General features: G+C 38.8%; 1 protein-coding gene across 1 annotated transcript in view; it reads left to right on the top strand.

Moving 5' to 3' along the window:
• KCNQ1 (potassium voltage-gated channel subfamily Q member 1) overlaps window positions 1-12205 on the top strand; it is a 476140-nt gene that overhangs the window by 48759 nt on the left and 415176 nt on the right. Inside the window, exons 6-10 of the mRNA XM_071733362.1 lie at window positions 91-231; window positions 7186-7296; window positions 8297-8392; window positions 9317-9445; window positions 11335-11497. Coding sequence (XP_071589463.1) covers window positions 91-231; window positions 7186-7296; window positions 8297-8392; window positions 9317-9445; window positions 11335-11497 — 640 coding nt within the window. The remainder of the gene's footprint in view (window positions 1-90; window positions 232-7185; window positions 7297-8296; window positions 8393-9316; window positions 9446-11334; window positions 11498-12205) is intronic.

Raw genomic sequence — 12205 nt, 5'->3', positions numbered from 1 at the left:
AAAAAAGAAACCAGATATTGGCAATGTTTTACGATGACAGAATGTATATGCTGAAAACTTTATGTACTTGTTTGCTTTCTCTTTTCATAGGAACTCATAACCACTTTGTACATTGGATTCTTGGGATTAATTTTTTCATCCTATTTTGTTTATCTTGCTGAGAAGGATGCAGTTGATGAGGATGGAAAGACAGGTTTCTCTAGCTATGCTGATGCCCTTTGGTGGGGTGTGGTAAGTCTTTTCCAAAAAAATATGTGCCCAAATTAAGCACACAATATTTTCTGTTGAAGTTGCAATCTTTTTAAAGAAATCCAGCATTTTTTTCTTTGCAGAACATATGTCAGTAGGGAAGCTCAACAATCTTTTAAAAAAAGACACGAGAAAAATATAATAACTACAACTATATTGTTTTGTGTCATAGTTTGAGAATGGAGAACTAATGAAAAAGGGCTTTCAGACTCTGAGAGGGGTGGAACACAGAGGGGTCTATTCCCTCCCATTCCCTGCCCATACTCTATACAGGTCAGGCAGACCAGAAACCCCTCCTCTCTTTTTTAGCTCACTCCTTGCTGCTGTTCCCCTGTGCTCCTTTATTACCAGTTTGCCACTTGACTATGAATACCCACCAAACATTTTAACCACTTCTTTGAAACTCTATTATCTGCAAAAGGTGCATAACTTTAAAAGTGTATTCCACTTGTGGAAGTTGGGTTAATGACTGTAATTTCTTTTCTAAATCTTTTTGTGTTAATGTCAGTAATAATGCAGTAATTGATACAGGTTACAAGTTCCTGTTTTGTTTTGTTTTTAATAATTCCATGGTTCACTGTAAAACGAAATAGCTCCATCTAAAGTGAAGCTGCCAAAGCTTTACAAACAAAACTGCTTTGGACATCAGTCATCAGTCAGGGTCAGTACAAATCTTTGGTGAAATAAAGAAAAAAGATATCATTAAGAGGAATTGGGATTTTGAGAGTATTGTGGTAATTATTGTGTGCATGCCCAGAATCAGTAAAAAAAGGAATAGAGAGCTATGAGCAGCAGACCAGATTGTTTCTACACTCCTCTCATATGGCTCTTCTCATCATGTTTCTCAGTGTGACTCATGCTTTCCCTCCTTATTAGCTGTTGCACAAATCATCTCTTCTCTTGTAGTCCCTCTTCCCCACTGGAGAGCCTCATATATTTTAAGAGTTGGCTGACTCATTATAACAAATCCAAGGAGATCCATCATGTAAGTTTTAGTGACAGAGAAAAATGAGAGGACTAGAACAGATGGAGAGCCACCAACTTCCAGAGAGAGGATATGTTTCAAGGGTGATTTGAAACACAACAAACTGGATTTGAGCATAGATGATAGATTTGCAAATGCCAATATAGTTATTGGGCCGTAAACCAGTTGTTCATCTGCCTTCAAATAAACTGGTGAAGGAGTTGGGGAAGGCAGATAAAAAGTTCCTAATGGATAGAAGTTTCTAATCTTTAACTTAGATGCTGCATAAGCCTCTAGTTCAACTGAGTATACAGAAATACAGATTATATTACATGTACCTTGAATTATCACATTTTTAGTGCTTCGGTCTAAAAATCTGTTAAACATTGAATTCCTGTCATTAGGTTGTTAGGTATTAATTTCATTTGCAGAGTATCACCTCTGGCTGTGTGAAAGAGAAGAACCAAGCCATAAAGAATCTAGTAAAAATGAAAAATCCACTAGATGACCAGATGGACCTGATTATCTAATGTCCTGGCAAGATATGACACCATGAACTAGCTCATATACCAATCACTTGTCAAAGCCCTCAATAGACAGATGATAAAAGTTTCAGAGCATAAAACCACATGGGTATAGAGATAACATCTATCTAGGGCAGAAAAGGAATAAATGTCCCAAAATTACAGAATGTGCTGTATTGTAAAAGCAAAAGTAAAACAATTTTGGTGTAATTGACATTATGAATGACACCCTATATGCTGGCTTTAAAGAAAACAGACCAGTACACAGGCTCAGTTGTTCTGCTATTATTTGAGCATTTCAGCTCAAATACCAGTGTTCAAATGAGTGAACACCATGGAACAGCTACTGCCCCTTGTTTTACCAGTGGCCTAGCTGAATACTCTGTGAAGTACATCTAATTAAAAAGGGGGCAGCTGGTGGGAAGTTCAGCACCATGAGGGGCTCCCACAGAACTTTGTACTAGTTCATCTGAATCTATGAGAAATGTCACATACATTTTTCTAGCAAAGTGATTTTCCAAAAAGAAATGAGAATTACAGTGACACTGGGGAAAGAAATGGAAAGCATATACTTGTATTAATTTAATATGTAATCATCAAAAGATGGTGATTCATGTTTGCTCTGCACAGTATCTTCTGTATGTCATAAAGTAATTCCTAGGCCTATAACTGCAGAAGGCCAGAAATGCCAAAATTCTGTCCTTTATGAAAGGAAAGAAAGACCCCATACCAAATTGAGGGGAACAGTTTACAGTGGAAAACAAAAAAATTTTTTCAGCAATCAGTTTAAAAACTAGGTATGGGTTTTAGCATCCAGTTCTGCCCAGGTGTATTAACACGAATTACTGCATCTAATAAAACTTCTATGTGAAGCCAGTGTACTTTTTCTACCTTTCTTTACTTTTTATTTTTTATCTCTAGCTATCCAGAGCTTGCTTTATGACTTGCATTGAATCTTTAGACATAGATTACAAAATATTTTACATGCTAGAAGATACACCCTTGATTTCAGTAAAGAGTAAAAAAATACAGACAAAAAAAAAAAGTCAAGATGTGTTTATGCAAGCATATTTTATTATGGACTTAAGGGAATTTTGAAGGAGTTCAGTTGTGAAGACCAACAAATAAATTTAAAATGTGCATTACTTTACCTTGTTGAGACAGAGGTCTTGGAATTTGTATTTCAGAGTGTATGTATATGCCTTGCAAAGTGTTCAATGGGTTTTGTTGTTGTTTTCCAAAAGTTGACTTTTTTTTGTGTGTAACAGCAAGATAAAATCAGCTTTGTCTTTCTCTAGCTGTGTGAGGCACTTGAAGAACACTGTTGAAATTGTTGTTTAAGCTTTCCAGACGTCTAGGCCTCCTCAACATCAGTGAGTCACGGTGCAGGTGCAGTTCACAGCTGGGAACAGTGACAAAGGACAAAGTGAATCAGTTTCTTTTTCTTTTCAAATCTTCTGTAACATAGAAACACAGATGTGGAGTTACTAGGGAGTGAAATTTGATTTCACTTTTGCCTTTCAGAACTGAACCACAGGAAAAAAAAAAATCTTGGTAGAGAGTATTTGAAAGTCTTCTGTGTCTGACAAAAACCACAGAGTGTATTACGGGGAACATTTTGCTTTAAGTAGAAAGTCCAAGCTTGCTGAACTTGATACAAATGACCTGGAAGGTTTAAATATGAAGAAAGGGGAAAATGAAGAATGAATGCTCATTGGAATTAAATGCTAACTACATCCACTCGTTTCAGTTAAATGCAAGGTTGTTTCACCTGGAATTGGCAGGCATACAAATTAAACTGCAAAGATATATCAAAGACTTGTGGTATTTTATATATATTCAGAAGTTTTAGCATGTTAGAACACATGCAAAAGTATTTCCAACACCACTGTCAGTCTGCCAGAAATGCAACCCATGTCACAGAAGCTTTTCTGTCCTTTCTGGGTATTTTTTTCTCGTGGAAAAAAGGAAGACATTGAGGAGGCTACTTTTCTGATGTTCCTTTTGCTTGTCTCTTGCTGTTTGTAATTCTTACTCTTTTTGCTGAAAAGTGGGCAATTCTGTACCATTGAACTTGAGTTAAATACTTACTCCATAAACTGGTGTTAACAGCCAGAGGTACTTGAGATCAATTGCTCAGAATTTCCAGTAGTAAATTTCCATGCCAGAGGTAACAATTCAAACCTCCTTATATTTAATATGTATTTTGAAGAGTGTAGTTCTGAATCTTCAAACTTCAGGACACCTCCTCACATCTTAAAGCATGTGAGAAGCTCTGTTGATTTCTACTAAATTAGAGTTCTTCCTTTTTTGAAGTGTACACGTATATTTCCTGAGCCTGTGTGAAAAACATGTGCATGCCAGCTGCAATGTGCCATAGTAAATCTGTGTTAAGAAGGAAGTGTCATTTTTCCATAGTCTCGTTATTAAATATTCTCTGAGCAGATAAATAACTTTTGGATATACAAATAGAAAAAAATTCTGGTTATGATTAAGATATCCAGAGAATTACATTATTTATAATCCTTTCCACTTCAATGTACTAATTAGATTACCAAGAAGGAACCCTCTTAAGGTAGCCAGGGAGAAACTTTTGAGACACGTTTAGGCACCTGCAGGAATCTGCCAGCCAAATGCCTGCTGTAGAGATGGAAAATAATCTTTCCTGTGGTTACAGCTTTCATGCTGTCTTCCATAGTAACGCTGAAGCAGCTCAACGTTACTGCAGTTTGTTTTTAAGTCCTGAGTACTGAAGAACTCAAAAAAAAAACCCAAAAACCCAACAAAAACAAAAGCACCAAGAAGCCTTTCATAAGAAAAAAAGAGAGTAAAAGGAAGGAAAAATCCCAGACTTTAAGGGGTCATCTGGGTGCATCGAGGAGCTGAAGTGCCATTAAAGAAACACTTCTTTAACTTCCTCCACTCCCCACTGACACATACTGCCTTTCAGAGTTAATTTTGGGGGGGTCTGGTTTAGTTTTGGGGCTGGCAAACTCATCTGTTTGTACTCCTGGTAGTACAGAGCACCCGAGCCACTTCATGGGCAAGCCACATGAAATCTGGACAAACACCTGGCAGGACAGAGCTTCCTGCTGAGAGCAGTTTGCAGTTCAAAATAACAATATTCACAGGAGGATTTAGATGCTACAAAGCTGACTTCATCAAGTAAGAATATTTTTATGAATAAACACTAGTCTAATTTTTGTTTGTACTTGGAAAAAATCAGGAATTTTTTTCCTGCGAATCTTCCTTCCAGCTCTTTGTACAACTGCTCTCGAAGGGGGAACAAATGTATTCTTTCCATGCTTTTGTTGCTGATAGGTTCTTCTGAGAAGCCTGTTTTTGTATAACTAAGTATTTGTTAGCAACTTTTCCCATAAAAGGAAGTATTTCCATAACCCCTTTTGTAGTCAGTGTACATTTACATATTTTTAAAGTCTGTTCTGGCTGTATTTCTTCTACCATTCAAGGCAAAGAGAAGGGTGTGAGACTGGGTGTATGGCTAGTACTACCAAATAGAAATACATTTTTTTTCTACTTAAAGCTCTCTTCAGTGGCTGGTATTGGTGACAGAATTCTTCGTTTCTTCATCAGAAGCTTTCCACTTCTCAGGGGTGCATGTTATTTTGCCATGCTGTTTTTATGGCAGTGTCCAGACTCTTGAGTGTGCTAAAAAGTGTTTACTGGCTCTGACCAGCCAAACCTGGGGCCACCCCAACACCCACAGTCCTGTGTAGGTATCCCCTGCCTGACGTGTGCTGAAGGAGAGCTGGTCTTCAGCTCAGCCATGGTCTGGAGGTCTGAACCCCAGCCTATGAGCTCACTTCCATACTCAACCTCAGACTTACCTCATCACCTTGATATTGCTTTATGATTTAGACTGTTGGATACAACAACTGTCAGTGAGTCTGTCCTGCTGTGGGGGCTGGACCCACGGTGGTGAGAACCCTGTCTGGACAGCTGTGGGATTCCCTTGGCTTGCCTTAGGATCCCTGCTCGGAATCACCTTCTGTGGGGAAGCAACTGGACCTTGTTACCTTATAAACCCTTCTGATGCAACTGCATTCATTTGAATTTTAATCCTCCCACAGCACCAGTCCTTTATGGACCACTGGGCTCCTAATGAATGTGGTTACAGCCTGATGGGGCTCATCAGGAACAGCCCCAAACCTACGTCCCAGTCAGGCTGTCCTTGATTCTGTGGCTTTTCAAGGGCAGCCTCTCACCCACAAGCCCAGAGCTGCTAATGCCATTTCCCTTTCAATTTTGCTGTCCCTATTCTGGCTTTTGGCCCTGTAAAAGGCTGCTACCAGCTCCATAGTGATACTGTTCCTAGACCTGTGTGAGGACCAGCATTGTTGGGAAGGAAGGTTGTTGTCAGGGTCCTGAGGGCACTCATTGGCCTGATGACCCTGACCACCATCACCTTTGGCTTTCACTCATACCAAGGAGCTCTGTTTAGCTCAGCACCGTGCTAGAAGAGAGCTGGTCTGTAACTCAGCTGCAGCTATGCCTGGCTACAGAGTCTTTTGATCTTGACTGCATCCTGTGGGCTTGTTTCCTGGCTTGGACCTTGGTTTTATGGCATCACTGTCGATCTGCTTGCTGACCGCTAGACCTGATCTTAATCCTGTGAGTAGGCTTCCTGGCTTAATGTTAGCTCTGCTTCAATGCTGTGATATTGCCTTATAATCTGAGCAAATAGTTGGACCTGGCAACTTCTGGATCTGTCTCACTTGTGTGCTGTGGGACTGTCCTGCTAGCTGTGTTACTTCTATTGACTCTGGGCTCCTCATCCCTTAGGGAGTTCTAAGCCCTTGCTGCACCCTGGTAAGCAATGGGCAAATCTTGATACTCTAATATGGTGTAGCAAAGAACTCCATTTGCTGGAGAAGGAAAAAAAGTTGAGCATGGGGCTTAGCTCTTGGTCTGCTGGCATCTTTAATTAGGGAGATAAAATGTTCTGGTATGGTTGTGTGTTCCTCTTTCTGCTATGAAGTTTTAGCTGGGGTATGTTAGTTCTGTCCCTGCCTGTTACTGCCAGCATAGAGCACAGCTTCCCTCTGCCTGACTGCAGAGTTTGGGACATGTATCTGCCTTGGTTCCATGCTTGTCAACACTTTCAAGGCTTTTTTGTCAACCCTCTGGATCAGCATCTTTAAAAAAAAAAAAAAGAAAACCCCACAGGGCCAATTCTTGAAGTTTCAGGAAGTTGGAAGCAGTCAGCTACAAACTGTGAGAACAATCAACATGGATCCAGCCTGGTGTTGTACCCAAAACCATGGCTGAATCTACAGTTGACATTTAATTTATTCTTGTGGTTTCCTCATGCACAAATCCAAACATTGTATCTCCTGATTCTTACCTATTTTCTTTCATTTTTGTTTCCTGCTTTTTGGGAAAAAACATACTGCATTGCAGTGAACGAGGTGTTTTTTTCTGGTCTAGGTAACAGTCACAACAATTGGTTATGGAGACAAAGTTCCTCAGACTTGGATTGGGAAGACAGTAGCTTCCTGTTTTTCTGTATTTGCAATATCGTTTTTTGCTCTGCCAGCAGTAAGTAAAACCTTGTTTGCTTTTCTAAGTTTCTCTCTGACTTGGGCTCGTAGTATAAAACCGATGCCTTAGACAGGATGTAGTAGGGTTGGGTATTTCTTCAGAATGTGAACACACACATCCTCAAGTGTATGTTTGTATCCGTGCACACAAACGTGAATGAATCTGCTGTGTCTTTATTGCAGTTGTTCTAGAGGGATGTAGCCTAGGATGGAGATAAAAATAATTTGCACTACTCAAAAACCAGAAGCTATTCTGTGAGGTGAAGAAAGAGAGAGGGTTTTTTTGTGAACATGTTAGTGCCAGAGAAGAAATTTTCTCTGTTTCTGCTGTTTCTGCTGTAACAACTAGGAGTCCTGCAAAGAAAGAAACAGTGCCACGAAGCAGAGGTCTACAGAACTGCTTTCTGGCATGGTACATTAATGACCTTGGGGATTTTTGAATATTCAAGTAACTGAATGAAGGGAAAATAAAGATAAGAACATCAGAATAATTAGAAAAGAAATAGTATTTCTTGAATAACTATCAATTTTAACAGAAAAGCTTACATTAAAAATAATATCTTTGGCCTATTCATTCAGTTTGTCCAGAAAATCAGACTAGGTTCTGGCTTTATTTGTGGCAGATTTTTGTGGCAAGGAGTTTAAAACAAGTGCAGAGAACAACTGTAGATTAATCGTGACATTGGCATTTTCTTCTCCCATCATAGTGCAGGGCTGCCTTTAGAACATGACAAGCCTCTCCGAATGCTTCTAATGTTGCCTTTAGGTACAGCAATAGAAATGTGCTCTTACTGAACTTCCATGATGCCAATATCAATATGCTCCATTGCAGATTTATTTGTTGGAATAAATATATTTCTGTCACTGAGGACATTTGAAAATTCAGAACTTTTTCTAGGAAAGGCTATTATAAAATGCCTGTTTATCTCACATGCTAATGTATGCTAAGGTATGAGAAGTCATATTGGAGTCTGACTAGCAATTTTGCATATCTTTAGGGTATTTTGGGGTCTGGGTTTGCCTTGAAAGTACAGCAGAAGCAACGTCAGAAGCATTTCAATAGACAAATCCCAGCTGCAGCATCTCTAATTCAGGTAAGGCCCCTAACAGCAAAAATCTTAGAGGAGTGTTGGAGAGGGAGTGTAGCCTGGTAGTTGAAGTACTGAGAACGACTGTTAGGAGGCTTTGTTATAAATCTATAGCTTGTGTTTAACCACTTTGGGTTTTTTGAGCCACTTCTGTCACCGGAGAGAAGTAGATAATTGCCTGTCCCCCCTCCTATAAGTGAGCAGAGAAGGCTTTATTTATTTTCGTAGTCACAGGCATAGTAATACTAACTGAACAAAGTGAGTCTATTTGGTAAAATAGTAAAAAAAAAAATAAATCCTTGTTATAATCTTTAATTCCTAGCTTGCTTTTTATATTCCCATAGGTCCTATGCCTCTGCCAAATCCAGAGGTGATGAGTGTGTGTATGTATACATGTATACACACACTTCAGTTTAGAAAAATATCCCAGCATAACATTCTATGTGATAAAGAATGCTATAGTATGGTGCACAAATACTACAGTGTGGCACATTGCAGAAAAAAAGGAGGCAGCACTACTATATGATATAGTGGGGATTCACTTCTATGTGTGTTGTGTGTTTTTCTGTTGTGTGGTTTTGGTGTTGGGTTTTTTTTGTTTGTTTGTTTTGCTGCAGACAGGGTTAGACCCCATCTCCTAGGGAGTACACTACGAAGAGTGTACTTAAGATTACTGTGTTCTGAGTATATATTTTCTGGTATGAATTACACTCACTGAAACTAACTGTAGTTACATACAGGGAAGAATGTATTTTATGAGGCAAGATACTGTGTGGTACAGCACAGTGATTACAGTCAGAACACTGCAGCATCTTTGTATTGATTGAAGACTTTGCTGTCAGTTTGATTTGCAGCAAAATTTGACTAACACGCCCTGCAGGACAACGGGGGCTTATTCCCTGAGATTATTGATTTGGGATTTTATTTTAGACTTTGTGGCGGTGCTACGCAGCAGAGAAATCCTGCAGTTCTACAGCAACATGGAAGATCTATGTCACATCACCGGTGCAAACTCCCAAAAAACCACCAGCGCCATCTAGCCCTAGTCTGAAAAAACAGGTAACGGAGAGATGACAGAGCTCTGTTTTGGTGCTTTTCATTTGATTGGGATAACTTGCTGAAATCCTTATGAAACGTCAAAAGATTTTGGAGAGCTGAAAGCCATTTGAAATGGGGCGTTTGATTGTTTTTCTTATGCTACCGTATGACTAGTTTAATTTTCCTTAAAATACTCCTGGGGGACAGGGAAATTAAAATTTGCCCTGGTGGTTTCACAAGTGCTGGTTCTCAGTTGCTTTATCCCCTCTACTTTCTCACAGGGTGTATGCAGTGTAAGTCAGTGATGACACTTCCCCATTTTGCAGAGTACTTTATGCAGAAAGACAGGAGAATAGCCAGCTTAAAAGCACTCAACATCTGGCTGTCTGTATCAGTGCTTGTCTTGCCCAAGTACTTCTCTCCATGGTACTTTTATACAGGGCTGGGTGTAGAAATTCAGGCAAATTCCTGGGCTGTGGCTGCAGTAAAATGTTTGTCTTGACATATGGGATTGCCTAAAAATAGGGATGTGGTTTCACTGCAAGCTTGCTTTAGCCTTCACCCGTTTTGGAAGGGCCCAAACGTGCAGCAGGTCTAACTCAGACACCCAGGGCTTCTAAAGTGATGTTAGAGGCTTAGTTTCAGGCAGTGACATCTTACTGAAGCCTGTTGCCCAGCAGAAAATTGCAGTTTGATTTCCCACAGCACGTGTAGGAAGCTGTAGCAGCACGATCTGTCTACACACTATCTACAGAAAATGCCACTTTTTCCTACCATTTCTTGTGCCCTGTTTGATTAATTTTGAATGTCCCTTTTTTTAATCACCGCAGCGCTTAGCAGGAGAGTGAATTCCAACAGAATACAGACTATAATAAAATAAAAAAGTGTTTACCTGGACCAACTAGCATTGTCCAATTTGTGAATACATTGAACCTGCAGGTGTTTGTGTTGATATGTATGAATACATTCTCTCTGGTGGTGCTTATCTCTTACTGTATAGAGGTAACATCAGGGGCTGGAATACTTTGCAGAATAGGATGCAGTAGAGCCCTAGATCTCAGCTTCTTGTTGGAAAGTTACTGCAGCATCAGACAAGTTAAAGTATGTCTCTTACATCTGTGTTGAGGGGTGTGAGTAGCAGAATCAGGTGGCACTAGAGCCAAAGGATACAGAGTTGTAAGGGTAATAATTATGTATTGTGAGAAGTAGTATTTATATAGTGAAGTGGTGGTGGTGGCCATGTAGTCAATATGTGAGTGGCTGTGACATTGATCACTGCTAGTCACAGTCAGATGGAGACCAGCCTTGTTTGGAACCATTTAAAATCAAAAGATAATTTTTTATTCTTACGTACTAACTGTAGGGTGTTCATTAGTTTGCTTCTTAAGCTTTTAAAATCAGGAAAACTTCCATTTCAGAGGCAGGTGGAAGTTTTTTTCTTCTCCTGATGTGCCTAATTCAGTCTTTTGGTAAAAGGTGAAACTTTGGTTGAAAAGGCTGTGTGGTGCCTAGCTCCTAAGTCAAAGTCTATGGTAACATTTAATGAGAGTTTTAGAAAGACGTGACTGTCAAACAGTTGTGTACCTGAGTGATTACTATTTGGAGTACCTTTGGAGTTTTGGAACCAGTTTGAAAAGTTATACTTGCAACCTTTCAGAATGTGCTATATATCTTCTCCTGCAAGTCAAATTATTACCAGATTTCTGTTGGTAATTCAGAATCAGCCACTTTGAGAACATTAACCAAGGATATAACACTTTCACTGAATTTTAATTTTTTCTGTATTAAAAAAAAAAAAAAGAAGCAAACCAAACAACAAACATCCTCTAATGAATTTACTGTGCAGTGAAGTTCAAATGTAGTTTATGCTTTTGATATTATCTTATATCATCCCGTTTCTGTTATCACAGGCTAGAAGATACAAAAGAAAAGGGAAACTAAGCTGTGGTAATGGTTCTGCACCTGTAATAAACCTAGGAGAGAATGCCTTGTCTGTTCCACAGATCACTTATGATCACATTGATGAACAAGAAAGCAACAAAGATGTGTCATTCTACATTGATGAACCAGGAGGTAATTTACTTTCACTTGTGTTCAAGATGGCATTTTTAGGAGAGTGGTAAAGGGAATTGAACTGATGAAGGGAAAATTCTGTGAAAAAAATTAATTTTAAACTAATCAGTAAAGCAGAATGCCTCAAACCAAGAAGAGTTACATTAAAAAAAACCAAGGGGATATATATTAAAGGAAATATGTAGATTCAAATGGTGTTAACATAAAAACAAGGATTTTTTTTTTAGTTGTTTTTTTTAACCAAAGTTAACTCAATTAAGTTTTTTAATATAAGTTATATAGTTAAAACGCTGCTTTTATAAGTTTCTCAGATCTACCCCACCTTTAAACTTTACTTCACATAGAGCCTGAGAGATGGGAAATAAAACAGGAACCTTCTTAAACATTGTGCAAATAAAACATGATAGGAAAAGGTAAATATTTTTATGCTTATGTCAACTAAGAGATTTTGGGTAGTGGTTTTTTTTCTTGCTTTATTTAACCTTTTGTGTTCCTGTACATTGCTGCTGTATTTGTAACCTGGAAACCAGCTGAATTTTACTTCTGAGCTAAGATAGTGCTTTGACTGTAAATTTTTAAGTTTGTTGTGGAAATGTCGGTATGAATACTGTTGTTTACTATAAAGTGAGGGTTTTTTGGAAAGCAAATTTTTTCCACCTTTGATTTCCTTTGTCTGATGGGGTTGAGGAAACTTATGCTAGTTTGGGA

This window comes from Heliangelus exortis, chromosome 1 (assembly GCF_036169615.1).
Source record: "Heliangelus exortis chromosome 1, bHelExo1.hap1, whole genome shotgun sequence".
Taxonomy (NCBI): Eukaryota; Metazoa; Chordata; class Aves; order Apodiformes; family Trochilidae; genus Heliangelus; species Heliangelus exortis.
Note: the sequence above shows the minus strand (reverse complement) of the source record. Positions and strands in the feature narration are given on the sequence as shown.